Below are 23,069 nucleotides of genomic sequence, written 5' to 3'. Positions count from 1 at the left end.
GTCGTAGCAGAACAGTAGGATGTTAAACCCCATCTCATTAATTTCCAACTAGACATGCCCTGTAGTATGCTAGCTATGAAGGACTATTTGCCCGACGGTAGCGTTTTTCAACTGTCAAGAGTTCTTTTTACATCGCAGGACATCGTTTTTTGTGCGATCCGAATGACTCTACGCTTTTCCTCAGAGCAATTGTTTTGGCCGGCATCGGGGTCGAGCCCTGGGCCGTCTGGCTAGTTAGCTAACGCCACACTCACAGTGCCATCTTGACATGATTGGCGCTCTGCGCATGCCGACGTCAGTGGGATATGGACTCCGTTCCGTTCAAGGGCCACTCTTGTACGTCTGACAGCGGCTGTATATGGCAATTTAAATTCAATGACAATCTCATTAAAATACATATCTATATTTCGATTCGTTGTTTTTATACTTTCGATGGCATCCACTACATGCAGATCTGACCGGTTGTAGTCGGAGATCGCGCCAGGGGTCATAAGGGCGTCTTTTGACACCATGACGTTAGTTACTCAATCAACGTATCAGCGTCTGTGTTTTTAGTGGGTATTAAGAGATACTACTTTTGTTTTGATTTGTTTTCTATCGCGGCCAATGTCACTCACAGTTCCTCGTCCTAGATGACAAGAACTTGACCCAACACATCATTTGATTGGCTAATCCATTACATCAACCTGAACACGAGTTACTTAACAACTATTTCAGAGCCTAGTGTAGTGAAGACAAGTAAAATGAAATTATGAACTATAAAAAACGAAACGAAATGTGATCTGTATTTTAATCAGTGTAGTAAAGACAAGTAAAACGAAATTATGAACTATAAAAAACGAAACGAAATGGGATCTGTATAATAATCAGATTGATTCTTTGCGGGGGATTGAAAAAAAGCGATAACTACTCACCAATTTGAATAGTGAATGTGACATCAGAAGTAACACGTGGAAAACGTTGCATAGAAATAGTAGCATCTACGGATTGTGTTTGACTATTGATAGAGGTGTCACCATTTCGTGATAGTTGTATACCTCCTTCTAATAAACTTACTGTCAAACCTGCACAGAAACAAAATACATATATCAATATCACGTTTCCTCCACAATGCTATCTCGGTTTATTTTGAATAAACAAACAACGAAGCTAGTAAAACATTGGTCGATGCATACACGTTGCGGAAAATGCCACTGTCCATGAATGATTCTCCTCCAGAAAGGTTGACACTAAGCTGTAGACTTTAGGGATCGCGGTCCAATCACCTTCTACAGATTGGTTGCCTTCAGAGATCAAAGCACAAGAGTTCAATGAATATGTACTGTATGAGGAATTGGTTTCTGGCCGTATACTCAGTACTAATAGTACTAAGTACTAATAGTACTAATAAGTTTTATTCAGACGTAAAAACAAATCTTAATCCGGTTCTGGGGTCTGTTTCACGAAATTCTAACTAAGATAAAATCCAAATTTTAGTAATTTGATTGGATAATATTAGATTGATTTTAGTGCTTAACCAATCAAAATGGAAATATATGTATCTATTAAAATTGGGATTTTATCTTTAGTTACGATTTCGAGAAACAGGGCCCTGTTTAGTGAATAAGGTTTCGTATACTTATGTTACCTAAAAACGGATTGTTGAGCAGTGTGTAATCCAGCTGATATCCCGTTGATGACGTGCAATCTATCTGACCAATAGTAATAGCTGGCGTTGATGACGTCAAACTGTTTAAATCTCGGATATCTACCGTTATTTGCCCCTGTGTTTGACAGCTCAATGTTGCTACAGTAACCTGTACCGTTACATTGGACGATAAACTTGGTATTCCGTCATCAGTTACCTAAAAAAACAAAATTCAATGAATCGGTCGTGTTGAGTCGCATCGGCCTTAAAGATGCATTAGGCCAATTACTGAAATGAAATGAAATGGGTTTTACATCCTACTGTATGGCCCGAGTGGGCTGATGAAGGCGGGTGCTATAAGGGACATTTGGCCCGGACAGTGGCGCTACCATGTACTCTTATATCGAATTCCAACTGCCAAGGGATCTTTTACATGCACGCCAGTGTGTACACGGTACCTTGATTTTTCCTCCTATCCGAACGACCAGACAGCTGTCCTTGTCAGGCCCTTCGTCCTGCGCCACTGACCAGGGGAAACTACGCCGGAAAATGCCGATGAACACTATAATTATATCTAAGTTATAATTTGTATAATATTTAAAGGGACCATCCCGATTTTAACATAGTCTCAGAAATAAAAGTTCCGTGTATGTATGAAATTTTATCTCCAAAATATAATCGAGATTGGCCCTTTAAGGCCTAATGAGAAACCTACACTAGACATAATAATAATAATAATAATAATAATGTTTGTTTAAATAATCCTAATGTTCAATGGTTTCCTGTCCAGTTCGATTACTAAGTGTCAATAGAAAAATGAAATGAAATGAAATGGGGTTTAACGTCCTACTGTTTTGCTCCTATAATGGGCTAATGAAGACGGGCATACGCCATACAGTGTCCTGTGAGGGAAATTTTGCCCGGACAGCGGCACCACGGCCTACTCTTATATCGAATTCCAACTGTCAAGGGATCTTTTACGTGCACTCCAATGTGTACACGGGACTTCGGTTTTTCGTCTCATCCGAATGACTAGACAGCTGTCCTTGTCAGGCCCTCCGTCCTGCATCACTGACAAGGGGGAACCACGCCGGAAAATCGGGATGAACTTTCTCGGCCAATGCAAGGATCGAACACCCGACCTCCAGGCTAGCGAGCCAGCGCCTTACCCACTTAGCCACCGTGATCCCCGTGTCAATAGAGACCTTTCGCATCGGTACGAAAACGAACACCAAAACGAACATACGTTCGTTTACGTTTTCGCTTTCGTTTTCGTATCCTCCATTACGCGGTTTCGCAATCCGACGTACGGTACGAGATAGACGGCATTAATTTCCACTCCATGAACTTCTCTGTCCAGGCAAAGTTTTCAATCGTTTTTTAGCAGATGTACAACAAGTCAAGCAGAATATTGCATTTGAGCACATTCTACAAACTCTACACAATCAACAATACACACAAGGCCTCGAACAATTGTGGAAGATTCAATATATGAGACAAGAAACATTTTCGTTTGCATACCTACGTGAATCTTTCTCCACACGCGTACCGTTTTCACCGGCCGAACACTCATTACGGGTCGACACACGAATCGATGACGTTTTCGTCTTCATATATGTTTTCGTACCGATGCGAAAGATCCCTATTGAAACAATCCGTCTCTAATAATGAACTAGTCAATCTCCTACCTGAACTATAACCTGTAGTCGTTTTAAATCCAAGATGGTCGTCTGTGGGGTAAGTTCCAACTGCCCGGTGGGATTGATAAATGGCACCAATGCTGTCGAACCTATTGTATCTAGAACAAAAAAAACAACAAGTGCGAATTAGTGGCCAGTCATTTTGTGTTTCGTGTGCACTTGACAATGGAGCAGGGCGGACGGCTAGACAAGGGCGGTGTCTAGTCATTCTGATGGAATGGGAAAAAAACAAGATATGCACGTAAAAGAACCCTTGACAGTTGAAATTTGAAATAAGAGAAGACGGGCATCTGCCATGAAGTGTTCTATGTTGAAAATTTTGCCCGGGCAGCAGCGCTATGGCCTACCCTTATTTCGAATTCTGTCAACGGTTCTTTTACGTGCCCGTCAATGTGTAGTGTCCAGGGGTTGGTGTTAAAGGAGGCAAGTCGCTAACTTAATATCATCCACAGTCTTACACATTGCAAACACGACTCATTGGTCAATTTAAATCAACATTGGTGTTGTTATCTTACCGCGAAAAGATAGGCTTCGGATATCCAATATTTAAGACAAAATGAAAATTTTAAAATTGGCACACGAATCGCGTGGGAGAATGCTTTCGAGGGTCATTTGTAATGAAACGACTGTCCCACATGAGAATACTGTCGATGAAGGCTGGAATAACCAGACGTTAACGTCTGCCATTCATTTTGGTCTCTTCGCGTTTTCACCGAACATAACTGATTAGAAATTACACGGTAAAAGCAGAATGGATTGAATGTAAATCAGTATATATGCATTCATATTATATTATTATATGCGTTGCGACCCATTTGTGCCCATTTCCAGTTGCCAAAGAACAGAGCTTTAGCTCCTTTAATAACCATTCATATGCTCAAGCCATCCAACCCCCCCCCACCCCCCATGCTCTATCCAAAGGCGTTACACCTGGGTACAAGTAGTATAGGGTAGTGGCTAAACTTGACCGTAGATAAGATGGCGTACGTCTGGTTAGAAAAGTAAGATATCGAACCAAATTTTTTTAAATTCAATTTTGTTTCATCTGGAACAATTTGATTAAAACACGGATCCTATTTCGTTTTGTTTTTTATAGTTTAAAATTTCATTTTACTTGTCTTTACTACACTAGGATCTGGAAGTATTGTTATCATTGACATGTTCTGGATGTGAGGGATTAGCCAATGAAACGGCCTGTTACGGCGAGCTACTGGCGTGTGGTGCATGGAACTGTGGGTAATTCACTAGAAACATCAATGCTGATTGGTTAATCAAATGTCTAGCGTCATAGGGTTAAAAGCAGCTCGTATGACCTCTGGTCAGATCTTCATGTAGTGTACCGTAGGCCATCGAAAGTATAAAAAAACGAAACGAAATATAGATCTGTATTTTAATCAGATTTCATCTGGAAGAGCTTAGTCTTGTACTCCCATATGTTTATGCAACAAATTCCAAAATGAAACCTGCAGAGTCGTTTATTCTTCGATTCGTTCAAACTTACAAACTTCTCCAGGTGTCAGATCAAATGAGCTCGTGACACCTGCTTCGCTTATGACATCAAAGGGGCGTAACTCTGCTGAGTTAACAATCCAGCTGACGATAGGTTTGCTGACAACCGGTGGTTTGTTGAAGATGATATTTAACTGTAAACGGGCTTTTCTCTCTAATACTGAATATTCTTCTGCAAACACATCTACCTGAAAACAGAGGGAATTGGCATTTTACGCTTGTTTGAATCTATAAAACTCTCTTTGTCCAAAATATCTCTCACAAATCATCCAAATGTAGGAGAAAATTGAATACTTTGGGGGTGCTCAATGACCAGTCCAGAACGTTCCGAACTGACAGAATTGCAGATGAGTGACTCGGAATTCAGTCCTGTCACAGTTCCGTCAGTCCCGACATGGAGGTGTGAGTAGAATCATGACGTAATTAAGCACAGCGCAAATGTTTCAGCTGTCATGGTTAGTTAAGATATTTTCTTGTGCATTCGGTGCATGCTATATAGCCCGAAATACCCCCTTCACCCGATTGTCACTATTTTTGGTAATTGAGAGAATTCAATTCCAGAACGTTCAATCGAGTAGCCCCTTTCATTTTAACAAATCGTGGGTCAATATCATTTATTTGTCTGCTGATTGGTTACCAACCATAATCGTCTGACCAATAAAAGCCTCTAAAGCAAATCACTGAAAGCCTGTAATACAAATGACCGTCGAAATGTCGCACATTTACCTGTTTTAATAAAGACAACACTGTCCGGGAAGGGTTAAAGTTGCTGCAACCTTCCATAGCCCAAATCACTTGTTTGCAGCCCTTCATAGTCCATAATTCTTGCTACAACCCCCCATGGCCAATATCCCTTCCACATCCGTCATAGCCTATGTCATTTGCTACGGCCCTTTATATAATTGTATTGTACATTAAGATAATATACTGAAACCCCTTTCCGAACTGATTCTCGGATATTATGAAAAGCTGTACTGTGTGGGGAGAGCTTGAGTTCTTCTTCCATTAGTGTTCAACGTACGCTTCAACACCACTAGATGAAGGACTCAAACCCTCCCCACACAGTGAAACTTTTCAGCATAATGGCAATTAGTAACTCCTTTCCTAACTGATTCTCGGATATTATGAACAGCTGTACCGTGTGGGAAGGGCTTGAGTTCTTCTTCCATATGTATTCAACGTACGCTTCAACACCACTAGATCAGTTCGGAAAGGGGTTACTAATTGCCTTTATTCTGAAAAGTTGTACAGTGTGGGGAGGGCTTAAGTCCTTCATCTAGTGGTGTTGAAGCGTACGTTGAACACATATGGAAGAAGAACTCAAGCCCTTCCCACACGGTACAGCTGTTCATAATATACATCAGTTAAACTTACCCTAGCGTCTGTCATGGTTATTCTATCACGATGGGTGGCGTTGACTCGGAGACAAGTTCGATAATACTGATAATCCACAACAAGACAGAACAGGTCCGGTAACTCTGGTGGGCCCTGGGCGAGTAGATACGTCAGAGAATCATCTGGATCGGAACATAGGGATGATGAATCAAATTCGTACATGGGGAAACATACGATAGATTTCTGGATATTAACTTTGTCATATTTAAACTCTATATCATGTATTCCCGGTTTACATGTCGGTAACTGACCAGCTGAAACAGATAAACAGTTATAGTACTCTCTTCAGTTGGGAGCCACGGTGGCTAAGTTGATAAGACGCCGACTCGCTAGTCTGGAGGTTTTCGATCCCTGCATTGGGCGAGAAAGTTCATCGAGATTTTCTGACGTGGTTGCTCCCTTGTCGACGGTGCAGAAAGGAGGATCTGACCAGGCCAGCTGTCTAATCGTTCAGATGGGGCAAAAAATCGAGGTCCCGTGTATACATTGGCGTGGACGTAAAAGATCCCTTAGCAGTTGCAATTGGATATAAGAGTAGGCCATAGTGCCGCTGCCCGGGTAAACTTTCCCTCATAGTACACTGTATGGCGTATGCCCGTCTTCATTAGCCCAGTCGGAGCAGAACAGTAAGGCACTGGCTCAGTGGTGCAGGACGGAGGGCCTGGCAAAGACAGTGTGGACGCAAAGCCAGAGGTCCCGTATACACGCTGACGTCCATGTAAAATAACCCTTGGCAGATGGAATTCGAAATTAGATTAAGTCGTAGTACCGCTGTCCGGACAACATATCTCTCATGACACACAATATTGCGTATGCCCGTCTTTATTTGCCCAGTCAGTGCGGAACACAATTATAATGTATACCCGTCGCGACTTACTCACTGAGCAGGTAGATTAGTTATATTTACATGTATTTAATGTAGAATATAGATTAGTTATATCTACATATATTTAATGTAGATTAGTTATATTTACATGTATCTAATATAGATTAGTTATATTTACATGTATTAATATAGATTAGTTATATTTACATGTATTTAATGACGATTAGTTATATTTGCATGTATTTAATGTAGATTAGTTATATTTACATGTATCTAATATAGATTAGTTATATTTACATGTATTAATGTAGATTAGTTATATTTACATGTATTAATGAAGATTAGTTATATTTACATGTATTTAATGACGATTAGTTATATTTGCATGTATTTAATGTAGATTAGTTATATTTACATTTATTTAATGTAGATTAGTTATATTTACATGTATTTAATGTAGATTAGTTATATTTACATGTATTAATGTAGATTAGTTATATTTACATGTATTTAATGTAGATTAGTTATATTTGCATGTATTTAATGTAGATTAGTTATATTTACATGTATTTAATGTAGATTAGTTATCTTTACATGTATTAATGTAGATTAGTTATATTTGCATGTATTTATATTTAATGTAGAATAGTTATATTTGCATGTATTTAATTCAGGCTAGTTATATTTGCATTTATGTAATGTATTTAATTCAGATTAGTTATATTTGCATGTATGTACTGTAGAAAATGGATTATTTATATTTACATGTATCAAATGTAGATTAGTTATATCTACATGTATGCAATGTAGAATATGGATTATTTATATTTACATGTATTTAAGGGTATACATTCCAGTTGCTGTTTACTCCAATTAAAATCACATATTTCACCCTTTTTACACGAGAGATCAACACAGGACAACTTCGTTTCGCATCTGCTACCTGAAACACACAATTATCATTTTATTTAAACATACATTATGCAAGAGCTAAATCTGCCTATTGTAGGCCTCTCTTTAGGCCTGAAATGTTATATAAACTATTAATTAGACACTAATTAACTGATCCAGGCCGTAATCAACTCTCAATGGCGTCTGATTTCTCCGATATTAAATAGATTAGAACGGTTCAGCCATATTTTGATTTAATTTAAAAGGAGGAGCGAGACTTAGCTTCGAACAACCAGTACGGTGGTTGCAATTATTGAAAGGTCTTGTCAAACCTTCAAAAGCTATTATCTTCGCTCACAATAGAGTAATTTGAATGAAATTTTCAAATTATCCATTTTACATTATCTATTTCCGAACTATTATAACAAGAATCTTATATAATGTACAATGTACATGTATCTTTAATTAATATTACAGAATCTACAAGCTCTGCTTTTACGCAAAGTGTTTCAGAAAGATATTGTAATATCTAAGAATAAAGTGAATCTAATAAATTTGATTTAATACCCTGTTAAAAATAACACTAGACCCAGGGATTTTTTGTACAGTAATTAATTGGGCAAATGCGCTTTTGGTGCTATTTAACAGATGGGAAGCAGCATATTTAGGTACTCGCCCCACTTGTATTTCAAAGCAAAAGGGGTTCACGTCCCGAACGATTAGACTGCTGTCCTTGTCAGCCCCTCCGTCCTGCACCACTGACAAGGGGAAACCACCCCGGAAAATCCCGATGAACTTTCTCGGCTAATGCAGGGATTGAACACGCGACTTCCGGGTTAGCGAGCCAGCGTCTTAATGACTTAGTCACCGTGGCTCCAAACCAGATTGGGGAGATAATTATGTAATATGAATATCCGAAATAACCGGCCAGATGACGTAGACATAGGGCGTAATTGTTCAGACAGAAATAAGAAAAATACTTATTTACCTGTGAATCCAGTGGGACAGTCACATTTTAAAGGACCTATTCCAGCGTCCCCGCTACATTCCCACAATTCATCATCACGTGGTTCCCGACACGTGCCGTTATTCTTACAGAAATCACTTGGAACGCCAGAACACGATGGTTTAGGTACATCCAATAAGGGCTCGTTGATAGTTTTTGGCGTACTAGTTAAACCTGGAACCACGGCCTGGACAGTTAGGAGGGTACAAAGATGTAGTAACATTATTCTAGGTAACCATGGTGATAGATACAGATGAGGCTTCATTTCCTTAAATCACCCGGCGTCGTCACTGAAAACAAAATAAAAGAGTGTAAATTGTGTAGATGCTGCAGCCGCAATTTGATTAAACCACAAATCCTGTTTCGTTTCGTCTCTTATAGTTCAAAATTTCGTTTTACTTGTCTTTATTACACTAGGATATGGAAGAGTTGTTATATAACCCGCGTTCTGGATGATCTGAGGGATTAGCCAATGAAACGGTCTGTTACGGCGAGTTTTTGGCGTGAGGTGCCTGGAAATGTGGGTAACCCACTAGAAACATCAATACTGATTGATTAATCAAATGGCTGACGGCATAGGGTAAAAAGTCGTTCGTATGACCTCTGACGCGACCTTCGACTACAACCGGTCAAATCTTCATGTAGTGCAGGCCATCGAAAGTATAAAAACGAAACGAAATGTAGATCTGTATTTTAATCAGATTGGTGCCGCTGAATACAGAACCAGTAAAAAAAAAGAGGCCCCGCAATAAAAAAAAACTTTATAAATCAAAATGAAATGAGGGTTTAATGTCCTACTAGGCTATGAAGACGGCTATGCGCCACATAATGTTTTAAAGGGTAATTGTTTCTGGAACAGCGGCGTTGTGGCCAACTCTCAATGGTTCTTTTCCGTGCATGCCAATGTGTACACGGGATCACGGTTTGGTCCGATAATACACAGCACCCTCATTGCCAGACCCTCCGTCCTGCACCACTGACAAGGGCGAACACGGCGACGGAAAACTCGAGGATCAATCCCGGTCAACAGCGGGAGTAAACCCGAAACCTCTTGGTTAGCAAGCCAGGGCCTTACTCACTGAATAACCATACATCTGGGCTCAAGTTTCCAAAGCGTTCTCGGAATTAAGAATTTACTCAAAATTGTTTGCCTTATTTTAACTCAAATACATTCCTTTATAAAACTTGCGTTGTTTTAATGTATCAAATACATCAATGCGAAACTGTATACAAAGGTTTGTGTTTCTAGAGCAAAGATATTTCCCACAAACAGTGGTTGAAAGTTGAGTAAACGTCAATACGATTTCTAAATCAGAGAGGCACTTTAATCAAATCATTCTAGAAAACAACCTACTAAATGATCAAAGCAATTTTTTGTGAACAGTATATCTTAACTTAAACCTGGGAATGCTTTTTGAATTTGGGATCCGATATTTCAACCGATTCACTAAGTAGCAAATCTAGATTATGGTTGATTGTTTCATTTCGAAAAATCTTTTTTTTTTATTTGGAGTTACATGATTTCTTCGGTGCCACTAAAAGTCTCAAGTCCTGCAGCAGATGATGCGTGGCCTAGAAAAAGTTAATCGGTGCCAGTTGAACTGCAATGATTATTATAACAGTTAAATATCTTAAAGGAGCTAAAAATTGACACAAATGGGTCGCAATGCATATAATAATGTAATATGAATGTATATAAACCGATTTACATTCAATCGTTTCTGTTTTTACTGTAATTTCTAATCAGTTATGTTCGGCGAAATACGCCAGAAGTCTCAATTGAATGACAATCTTTAGCGTCTGGTTATTCCAGAAAACACCGATGGTATTTATTGCGTATGGGCTCAATATAAGAATATAGCGTCACCATTTGACATGACGTGTGGAATATTGTCTAGCCTTGTTCTTTGACTCCCTTGTTCCAAATGGCGCTGAAATGGATTGTGGTACACGATTCATGTACCAATGGTAAAATGTTTATTTTGTCTTGAATATTGGATATCAGAAGCCCATCTTTTCCCCTGTAAGATCACAAGATTAATGTCTATTTGTATTGACAAATAATTCGTGTTTTCAATGTCGACGATTTTTGATCATATTCAGTTAGAGACTTAGCTACTTTAAAGGCATATCAGTCCAGAATAGTGTTTCAATTATATAATGAATTGAAAATTTCGTAACATTCACGGACAGACGAAATAAACAAGCAATTATTATGACAGTTAAACATACATTATGCAAGAGCTAAATCTGCCTATTGCAGGTCTTTCTTTAGGCATGAAATGTTATCTAAAATATTAATTAGACATTAATAAACGTATCCAGACCATAATCAACTCTCGAATGTCAACGCTAGCCTGCGATATTTATTGGATTATGATCCGATTTGCTGTCCACTTTCATTCATGATTTAATCATCAACTGGATAATCGATACTATGTTTTTTATCGTACGGTACCGACTTTAGTAATGATGATCGAAATTTCGATAGCTTAATTCTCGGTTCATAGTGGATCAATTTGAACGACTTTTCTGCATATTCCCTTTACATTATCTAGTTTTTAACTATTATAGTAAAAACTGCCAGCTTTTTATGTAATATCCCATAATGTATCTTTAAATATCTGTAGGGATATCCGCCTATGAATTGAAAATTCAGGGAGGGCGATATAAACAAGCAAGCCCCACATGTCAGTGTGGTATGGTTGTTATTTCCTTATGAAAATGGGGGGTTGGATGGCTGAATGGTTAGCGTGCGCGCGCTGTATCATAAAGTCTGTCATTGAGTCGACTGGCGTGTTTTCGAATCCCCGGTTGTACGTGACAAGGAGTAGGGTCGCCTGTCCAACCTCGTGGGTTTTCTCCGGGTTCTCCGGTTTCCTCCCACTGCTAAAGACCCCTACGCGCAAGCGAATTATTGAAATAAAATTCAACCATATGTTAGTCCCGAAATGACCTAGTTTGTGTCGAGTGGACGTTAAACCCCATTTCTCTCTCTCTCCGTATGAAAACGCTAAATGATCAATATGGGTATATTCTAGCGATGATTGAGCAGTCAAAATTAGACATTGTTCGATAAATCATAGAAATACATACAGTGTCTATTTCTATGGATAAATACTTCATTTTATTCTATTGGCCGATAAAAGCAAATGGCGATTGGGTTCGGCTACTTTAAATTGAAATCCACAATATAAGGTACAAGTACAGGTGTGTGACGGACCACGCCTATACCATTGATAGTAAGAGATGAATATTATACTCGGTATATAATAATATATATAATAAAGATTATCGTGAGAAAACTTTTAAATAAAATGAAATGGGTTTAACATCCTGCCTTTCTGCACCGGAGAGAGAGAGAGAGAGAGAGAGAGGTTAACGTCCACTCGACCAAATTAGGTTATTTCGGGAATAACATATGGTTTAATTTTACTTTAATATTTCGCTTGCGCGTAGGGCTCGGATAAACCCCACGAGGTTAGATAGGCGACCACCAACCGGGGTAATAAAGATGGGTATTCGCCATACGGCCAACTCTTATTTCGAATTACAACTGTCAATGTTTCTTTTATGAACATACGTGTATACGGAACCTCGTTTTTTCGCCCTATCCGAACAACTAGACAATGTTCCTTGCCCGGCCATCCACCCTGTCCAATCCCAGATCCACTGGTTATTGAGCCAGTGCCAAAACATGTAATGCTAGGTTCCAACTATTACGATTCGTGCTACGACTGAAATCGTGGTTTTAATCATGGTTTTATCCACACTGATCCGCAGTGAATATTCGCTAGGCCGCGAAAATCACTGATAAGGATAACACCGATGCGACTTAATGAGCCACAAATATTAACTTTTTTCCCCCCGACAAATTAAATTCTAAAACATATTTTTTTATGTATTGGAAAAATAAATAAAGATGTTTGAAGTATTTGTAGGTAAAAATTACTTCCTATTTTAGTGTAAATAGGTATTAAAATGAGCAAAAGGCACCATTCTGCTCGAATCAGTAACGTTTTAAGTAAACAATGCACGCGCCATTGAGCCAGTTTAATATCAAATAAAAATATCTGAAGAAAATAAATGAAATAAGATTATTATTTGGTCAAACACCACCAGAATAGTGACCAGACCGTTGGTTAAAAAACATAGATTTAACAAAAATTGGTTACCTTAAACTTGTAATAATTATTTTATTAGTCTTTCAGCGCAACCAAGGAACGAATGCACCGGCCAAGTGGCTCTTATACACTTATAAGGGTTTTTCCTTGATTACAAAATATAGGGGATTCTTTAAGGGACTAAAAAATCGTGTGCATGGTCGTGCTTCTCTGCAATTTTTTTCATAATGACTATCAAAATATCGAAACCGTGACGAAGAATTTCTTTTTTTCCCAGCGCTTATGTCGTGACTGATAAATTATGTCCTAATGTAAAAAATAGGAGAGTGTATAAACATTGATTGAAAGGAGGGCGATCATGTTTCACGTTAAGCATTAGTTTACTATTATAATATACTTTATAACATAAATATACGTTTACATGTAATATGAATAGATCAGGAAGAAATCTTTTTGAAGGTCGGTTCGATCTGTCAGATGACATCCGGCTTGGGTGCCATGATTCAGGGGGTAAGGCCTTGGTACACTAAATAGAAAGGGAAGAAATTTGTTTGAAGGTCGGTTCGATCTGTCAGATGACATCCGGACTTGAGAGCCATGATTCAGGGGGTAAGGCCTTGGTAGACTAAATAGATCGGGAAGAAATTTGTTTGAAGGTCGGTTCGATTGGTTCGATCGGTCGGTTGGTAAACATCCGGCTTGAGAGAGCATGTCGGTTCACGGGGGGTGGGGTGGGGGTGTAAACAAGAGGTCCCGCATAGCAAAGTTCCTTGGGAATTTCCAACGTGTTTTCCCTTGTCAGTGACACAGGGTGCGGGGACGGGATGGCGGACTGGTAAGGAATAGTGTCTAGTCGCCAAGGCCGTAACTAGCTCAGAGCAACGAGGGGGGCGGAAAGTGTTCTCAGGGGTGCTGTAAAATTGACGGATAATGTATGTCTATTTTTTGTATGGTCGACAATTTTTCCACGGGGGGGGGGGGACTTTTTGCGCAAGGGGGGGGCGAGGGGGGCGCCCCCTTAGTTACGGGCATTTGCCCCTCCCCCATTAATCTGGTCTGCACTCTGTTTGCCCACCCAATAATTTTAGAAAATAAAAAAAAGTATTTGTGATACGTTTCGGTAATCAATACCTTCGACGGTGAATAAATTCCACATCCCCACTCAGTCATAAACTTGCATGTTGTAGAGCATTTCCGGCAGTCTATTTTTCAAAATTTTCTTGGCGAGGTCCCCAATGGACTCGCTACTTTGGCGCTCACAAGGGGAATTCGTTGAGGTTCGCAAGTTCGTTCGTTTGACATTTTGTTCTCTAGTCGGATAAACTAGTGATCAGGCGACGGACGGTATCTGGGCAGATCTATTTATCTCGACGATCGGTGCCTGACAGAATACTGTAAGACAGCATTTCCGGCAGTCTATTTTTCAAAATTTTCTGGGGGATGACTCCCTACTTGGACGCTCTTGAGTGGGCTTCGTCGTGATTCGCAAGTCCGTTCGTTTGACACTTTACCTCATCGGTCAGTGCCTGAAATACTGCCAGGCTGCATTTCCGGCAACCTGTTTTTCAAAATTTTCTGGGGGATGCCCCCGACCCCTAGTTAAAGCTCGTGCCTTTGCCCCCTTAACCTTGGACTTTGCCCCAGCTTTGCCCCTCCAATCACCGACGACTGGCGTCGCCACTGGTTACGGGTCTGCTAGTCGCTCGAATGGCACGAAAAATTGAGGTGCGCACGTAAAAGAACCCTTGGCAGGTGAGATTCGGTTAAGTGTAAGCGGGGAAACGCCGCCTTCCCAGAAAAAGCGCCCTCACAGCATACTGTGCAGAAAAAAAACAACATTAAACCCATTTTATTGCATTTTTCTTCCTGCTTGGAGAATGCAAGTCTTCGTTAACCCGGATCGTGAAGAAAAAGGGGATTCTGACACATTTCATTGCGTTTTATTTCCTCCCTGAGATGCTTAACATCTGAAAGCGTGACATCAAACTTAATACATGTACTTCGGTTGGTAGATACACAAACAGACCCCGCGTATAAATTAGAACACGCATGAATCTCGTGGTATCTGGAACTGAGAACAAGACCGTCTTCATTAGCCCAGTCGAACCATAACAGTTAGACGTTATAAACTTTATTTAATTTCATTTCTGAGAACCCCGACTGTTTGGGTATAATTCCCGTGTTAGTCGCATAATGACGGATGTATTGTATTCTCTAATTTGCTCTACGGGATTACAGTTGGTTTATTTCTTGATGGCTTTATTGAAGGAAATGAAATGAAATGAAGTGAGGTTTAACGTCCTACTCCAAACTGGGCTAATGAAGACGGGCATACGCCATACAGTGTGCTATGAGGGAAATTTTGCCCGGACAGCGGCACTACGGCCTACTCTTATATCGAATTCTAACTGTCAAGGGATCTTTAACGTGCACGCCAATGTGTACACGAGACTTCGGTTTTTCGTCCCATCCGAACGACTAGACAGCTGTCCTTGTCAGGCCCTTCGTCCTGCATCACTGACAAGGGGGAACCACGCTGGAAAATCTGGATGAACGTTTATTAATGAGGGAGGGGTGGGGTATGGACAACTTTAACTAACGACTGGCCATTTTGATTATTGGTGAAATGTCTACTCTACTTCCGGAATACTATGATTGTACAGTCTATGCTTCCAAATAATTTTAAACAAACAATATTTTACAATGCAACAGACCAGGGAGGAGGTAAGGTAACGGGTACTGGTAATGGGTAATGTGGTAATGTTACAATGCCACGGGTCAGGGATGGGGTACGGTAATGGGTACTGGTAATGGGTAATGGGAAATGTTACAATGCAACAGACCAGGTATGAGGTAAGGTAATGGGTACTGGCAATGGTAAAGATAATGGGTACTGAGGTAAAGGGTAACGGGGTAATGGGGTAAAGGTAATGTTACAATGCAACAGGCCAGGGATGAGGTAAGGTAATGGGTAATAGTAATGGGTAATGGTAATAAAGGGTAATGGTAATAACGGGTTAAGGTAATGGGTACTGAGGTAAAGGGTAATGGGTACTAGGGCAGTGGGTAATAAAGGGTAATGGTAAAGGTAACGGGTACTGGGGTAAAGGGTAATGGTAATCGTTACATATTTTTGAAGTAATGGTCATGCAATGACTAATAGATGATTGGTAATCAGTAATGGAAATGATCAACAACATTTCAATTACTTTTAAGTTACATTTTATTGCAAATATATTGAACAAACAAAAAACAGACCGACGCTACTTTTTAATATCAAAGTCAATATGACCATACGGCATGAAACGAAAACTTGTAATATATATTCTAGCAAGGCGATATCGCTAACTAGCCTCTTCAAGAAGTAAATAAATTTTAAATAAACAGTATGTCATAAACATCAAAGGCGAGTAATGACTAGTCAAATATAAACTCACATAAAATATGGATTCGATTATCTTCTATTTGAAATCGACACTTAAAGAAAATATACAGTTTGTCGGGAATTAAATATATAATGATGGACATAAATTTTACCTATTCAAATCTGAAAAAAAGAAGCTTCAACATAAACGTGATGAATTTAAATATCTTTATCGATATTTAATAATTTGGGCAGATATGAATGAAAGAGGAATGGTTTATCATCATAGCAAATAGTGGTCGGAGATGCTGAGCCTTATTGATCCATTCCTGACAAGTGTGCAATGACGGATAATTTTGCCCGTGCACAATTTCGTCCAGCTCTTCTCGGGGGGCGTGTTCAGAAATTTAAGCGGGGGGGGGGGGGGTCATTGGCAGAGACCACGTCATGTATGGCGTAAGAACTGGGGATTACTCGAGAATTTTATGTAATCATGAGCTCGAGGGTCTGGACCCCCACTGCTCCTATAAAGTTTCACAACTTGAAGACTGTGGACAAGGATAAAACAATATCAGAAATGGTCGAAGTTTTTAAAAGTTGGTGGAGAATTGATTGCTGCACTTTGGGAGCTCATCCCGATCGCACCCCACCCACGATTAGTACACCACTGTATAGGGGTAGTGGTGGGGGGTAGACCTATTTGATAAGGCCAACTTCAAGTTTGGTCAAAGGTCACGAGATGTCAACAGAGCTAGCGCTAATCCCAACCCTAACCCTGGACCTAGCCCCAATGCTTATTGTAACCCTAACCTACAATCTCGCTAACAATCAATTGCCCTAACCTTATTTACATCTCGGCGACCTTGATGAAAATTGAACTGGCCTTAACAAAGAGATTTAGCCGGGTAGCGGGCGTACACACATAACAGACATTAACCAGAACACACCCAAATCTAACCCGCAGGCCCTAATAACACACACGTTTGTCTCTGATGCTCTGGGTCATGTCGCCGACCTTGGTGAAAATTGAGCTGGCCTTAACAAATAGATTTAGCCAGGTAGCGGGCGTACACGCCTCGCAGAAATTAACAAGAATACATCCAAATCTAACCCACAGGTCCTAGATAACACACACTTTTGTCCCGATGCCCTGGGTCATGTCGGGTTGTTCTACATAATAAACTCACAGTGGGTTATCTCAATAACTCATTATTGGAGTCTTATACAAAGGTCTCTGTTGTCAAGACATATGTTAACAATATAATAGGTTGGATTTAATATAAAAAAAAATAATCAGAGCATGAAAAGTACAACTTTCCAAAGGTTAACATTCGTAAACATGTTCTGGGGTTGGATGGTCTTTCATTGAGTCAAGTGGCGTGGTTTCCATTCCCCGGTTGTGTGTGACAAGGAGTGGGGTCGCCTGTCCAACCTGGTGGGTTTTCTCCGGGTCCTCCGGTTTCTCAACACTGCTACAGTGCCCTTGAAATAAAGTTGAACCACATGTTAGTCTTTGTGTCGAGTGGACGTTACCCCCCCCCCCTCTCTCTCTCTCTCTCTGGTGGACATGTTTCTCGGGCAGCGGCAATACGACCTATATACTCTTATATCTAATTCCAACGGTCAAGGGTTCTTTTACGTGCACACCAATGTATACATCGGACCTCGGTTTTACGTACAATCCGAACGACTATACGTTGTCCCTTGCCAAACCTTTCTCAGTCAACACGGGGATCAAACACGAGACATCCTACTCACTGAGCAACGGTGGCTCCCGTTTGAAAGAAAATAAGCTACAATGTTTGGTTGATGCCATGAATAAATTTATTTCATATCATTTACAATCAATTTTATTTTCATTTATTTTTTTTATTTTTTTTTGATAAATTTTCCCGTGAGAAAAGATTACAATCTTAATTTCTATTGTAACCAACGGAGATAAAAAAAAAAGAAAATTAAAATCAGATAGTAAAAGGGGTTTTATTTATGTGTACATTTTACACGGACAGATGATATAAACGCTTAGTATTAAACTCTGTAATTGTGTATCCATAAAATTGTACCTTGTATTAATATGTTCAATTACTAAATGCCAATCAAAGAAGAGATAAACGTAGTTTGATATCTGTTTATAAACTAGGTGATTTTGAGATCTTGTCAGTGGTGTAGGACGAAGGGCCTGGTATTGTTGTTCGGATGGGACGAAAAACCGAGGGTCCGGTGTACACATTGACATGCACGTCAAAGAGTAGCCCGTAGTTATGCTGTCAGGGAGATATTTCCCCCATAGCACACTGTATGACCTATGTTGGTCTTCAATAGCCCAGTCGGAACAAAACAGTGAGACATTTTAATGCCCTATTTCATTTCGGGACCAATATATGATATATTTTGCACCGGGAAGTGATTCAATACACTTGGTAATCAGGCGACGGTATTCGGAAAATAGGCCTAAGACTCCGGCAATTCGATAACACGATCGAGATTAAAGCTGCGATATGACGTTTGGGTATAGCTGCGAAGACGTTAAGGTCTGTTTCTTGTTCATCATATAGGAGTTGTTATTAAAGTTACTAATACGTCAGTCTCAGAGGCAGCAGCACAATCTGTTTCACAGAGAATTACGAGTCTCGTATAATATCTCTGTCATAGATGACTGCCTTAACACGTGCTGTCACAGCACGCGGTGTGAATCATTGGCTGAATGGCGCGTGCATTGTTTACATAAGACATAACTGCTTCGGAGAGAATGCTGCATTTTAGTCATTTTAATACCCATTTACACTAAATCGGAAATAATTTTTACCTACAAATACGTCAAACGCCTTTATTTATTTTTCCAATATATACAAAAAATGTTTTAGAATTTAATTTGTCGCAGGAAAAAAGTTAATATTTCTAGCTCATTAAGCCGCATCAATGTCATCCTTATCAGTGATTGTCGCGGCCAAGCAAATATTCACTGCGGATCAGTGTGGCAGCAGCAGTCGAGCAGTAAGGGAATTGGAAACTCGACTAGCTACAGCTTCAACTATAATTATATGGAATATGAGCAGGCCCTTCGAAACGAGCTTCCCAGTTTGTAGGCCGTCTCCATGGTGAGAAAATTGAGACGGTTACTACCGCAAAATTACTTGGAATTCAAATTGACCAAGACCTTAATTGGGAAGGACAAATAGCAGATATGTCTAAAAAAGTATTTCTCCTAAATAAGATAAAAGATCATTTACCTTACGAGACAAGAATTTTGTTTTATAACAGTTACATGCTACCAATAATTGATTATTGCTCTATTATTTGTGGGAATGCTACCAAAAGTAAATTAGACATTCTTTTAAAATTACAAATGAGGGCAGCAAGAATTATTCTTGATGCACCAATTGAAACCGGAAGGAAACCGGAGAAAACCCACGAGATTAGACAGGTGACCCTAATCCTTGTCGCGTACAGCCGGAGAATCGAAACCACGCCAGTTGACTCAATGACAGACCTTATAATACAGCGTTCACATGCTAACCATTCGGTCATCCAACCCCTTCTTCTAGGACAGACATGACAAATGCTTTTAATACTCACACGTGGTAATTCAATATCGTGGTACACCCTCTACTAGACATAAATATATATATATATATATATTTATATTATGCCACACAATGAAACCTTCTTTTATGTCACTCGGTTGGGTAATCAATCACAAAAGTATTTCGTTATTATAAAAGTATTTCAACACCGGGTAAAAAACAACTGTGAGCGGGACTAGGGGTATAAGCTATACAATTACATGTTAATACACCGTTGAAGGCCGTTTGGGCACCTCTTATTTAGTTATTTAACTCTAAATGGTATATTTATGTATCATCAAAGCGTCGTTTTGAGGGTAACACGTGATAATTTGGATTTATAAAGTTACATTTTTGTTGCGAGTGATAGATTTGCCTATTCTTCTTCCAAATACACCAGGCTTAGTTTTTTTTCGTCCCATCCGAACGACTTAAGAAATTACCCATGTTAGATTGGATGGAACAAAACACCGAGGTCTTGTGAACACGTTACGTTACATTGTCAATGTAATTAATTACATTACCATTCCTTCTTAAATATACTCATTACAATTACTTTCTCATTTTTAGCAATGTAATTCATTACCATCACCCATTACATTGAAAGTAATCAATTACCGTTACCCATTACATTGAAAGTAATCAATTACCATTACCCATTACATTGAAAGTAATCAATTACCATTACCTATTACATTAAAAGTAATCAATTGCCATTACCCATTACATTGAAAGTAATCAATTACCATTACCCATTACATTGAAGGTAATTAATTACCATTACCCATTACATTGAAAGTAATCAATTACCATTACCCATTACATTGAAAGTAATCAATTACCATTACCCATTACATTGAAAGTAATCAGTTACCATTACCCATTACATTGAAAGTAATTACCTGTCCCCATTACTTTATGCTTATATAAATAAAAACATTTTGCATAGACATTAAAAAGACAGTCTTTTTTTTGGCTATGAAGCACCTACAAAATCACACTCGAACGGCAAAAGCAAATTTTCAAGTGAGAGGCAGCGGTGACAAATGCTGTTGCTTTAACAGTATCGAAAGTATAGTTAATAAACCACGGAACATCATTTAAGTAATTTTATTAAATTCTTAAACATACATTATGGGCGATTATATAAAGAGCTGGCAGTTCTCACTATAATAGTTAAAAACTAGATAATGTAAAGGGAATTTGATGACAATTTCAGTCAAATTGATCCACTATGAACCGAGGTTTTAGCGATTGAATTTTGGGCCTAGTATCGATCATCATTACGAAAGTCGGTACGATTTAAAAACATAGTCGCAATTATCCATTTCATGATTACTGTAAATCATGAATGGAAGTCGGGCAGCAATTATTTACCTAATTCAATAAACATCGCAGGCTAGCGATGACATCGAGAGTTGATTAGGGTCTGGATAAATTAACTAATGTCTAATTAATAATTTAGATAACATTTCAGGCCTAAAGAAAGACCTGCAATAGACAGATTTAGCTCTTGCATAATGTATGTTTAATCAATCCATTACTTTGTCTATAAACACATTGTATCGTATAACTGTGAAATTATTCAGCATGACTCAAACCAAATATTATATATTTTGTTAAAGGCTCAATACCACTCTTGTTGTAACTGAATAATATGCCCCAATCTTTATTCTGGTCAACAAATTGTACTATTTTACAATATTCTAATTAATTGATGATACAAATTTCATCTTAACACACCTAATTTAAAAAATTGGAAAAATTCAACTAAATGATTTGAAAAGCCTGATGTAGAGCTTTTCAAATGTGACTTGGATTTAAAAATATTTTTAAACCCTCTGGACAAGTTAAATAGGATTTAATGGATAATTTACACAACAGGTAGGACACTAACACATCTAGTACTTAGAATAGGGCTATTTTTTAGGACACTAACACATCTAGTACTTAGAATAGGGCTATTTTTTTATTTTCTGGAGCTGTCAAGCCAGCAAGATTGTTATTGTCCCTTTAAAGTGGCATTCAGTAACTGGATGAGAATAATACATGACACAATTTTATGGAATACAAGTTACTTGAAGGATTTATTTTGGCGACATTTCGACGAGGGTTCTCTCGAATTTATCAAGCAAACAATGACAACTGCAGTACAATGAAGATACAAAATATACAACAGCCTTCTAATGAAATGGGGTTTCATTGTGTACAATAATTAAACTTATGTAAATAATGGAGAGGGATCTCGTGAACTTAATAATTCCATTATATTCAGACGAAAGGGTTGCAACTCTAATTTCTTTTATGGTTACATCCGAAAAACGATTGGCCTATTTCCGCCTATTCTCTTGACAACAACACGTCAGCCACAACAATACTTAGTTACTGCTGACCAACCAACCAATTAGATTCCCTTGAAGTACATGTAGGGGTATCTCTGGTTGGTCAGCATTAACTTAGTATCCTTGTGTACATGTATTATATATTGTCTTATCACATTTTCAAATTTTATCATTGCTTGATAATGACTAGAGAAGCCTAGTCGAAACGTCGCTCAGTAATAAGCTGTAATTGTATTCCATAGAATTGTGATCTGTATACTCTAGTTCAATTACTAAATGCCATTGAAACAATCTAGACAAGTTTCGTGGCCCGTAAAGCTCTCTGGTATAGTTCCAGCGTAACCCTAACCCTGGAAAAACTTGTCTACTTCCTGGATGTAAACTAAGATCGGACATTACCATGAATATATAAAAATACACATATATATTAAAACATAATTATGGTACTAAACTTAACTTACTTTTGATGAATTAAATATAATCCCTTTAATCTGATTTTCTCAATATATCTAGACTAAAACTAAATAAATAATAATCACACGTTTATGTGCCTTGTGGCGTCACTGGGGTCAGAGCAGTGCGCTTAATACAACTGGTGGTAAAAGACAGGCCTTATATTATAAAGGCGTGGCATACAGGTAGACAATAGACGAAGGATAAGTTATCGTGGGTATATATTCAAACTGGTATTTTGTGTAAATAACTCCACTATAGAAATATAT

General features: G+C 38.8%; 1 protein-coding gene across 1 annotated transcript in view; it reads right to left on the bottom strand.

Annotated features, from left to right (window-relative positions):
• Positions 1-22,946, bottom strand: part of LOC130010644 (uncharacterized) — a 43,403-nt gene extending 20,457 nt beyond the window's left edge. Inside the window, exons 1-8 of the mRNA XM_056098397.1 lie at positions 22,809-22,946; positions 8,937-9,244; positions 7,890-8,000; positions 6,211-6,485; positions 4,829-5,024; positions 3,316-3,425; positions 1,628-1,844; positions 915-1,064 (exon numbers count right to left, since the gene is read on the bottom strand). Of these exons, the coding sequence (XP_055954372.1) occupies positions 915-1,064; positions 1,628-1,844; positions 3,316-3,425; positions 4,829-5,024; positions 6,211-6,485; positions 7,890-8,000; positions 8,937-9,219 (1,342 nt within the window). The 5' untranslated portion in view covers positions 9,220-9,244; positions 22,809-22,946. The remainder of the gene's footprint in view (positions 1-914; positions 1,065-1,627; positions 1,845-3,315; positions 3,426-4,828; positions 5,025-6,210; positions 6,486-7,889; positions 8,001-8,936; positions 9,245-22,808) is intronic.
• Positions 22,947-23,069: the final 123 nt, after the last annotated feature.

The sequence above is a fragment of the Patella vulgata genome, chromosome 2 (assembly GCF_932274485.2).
Source record: "Patella vulgata chromosome 2, xgPatVulg1.2, whole genome shotgun sequence".
Classification (NCBI taxonomy): domain Eukaryota; kingdom Metazoa; phylum Mollusca; class Gastropoda; family Patellidae; genus Patella; species Patella vulgata.
This window is presented reverse-complemented; position numbering and strand designations above follow the sequence as displayed.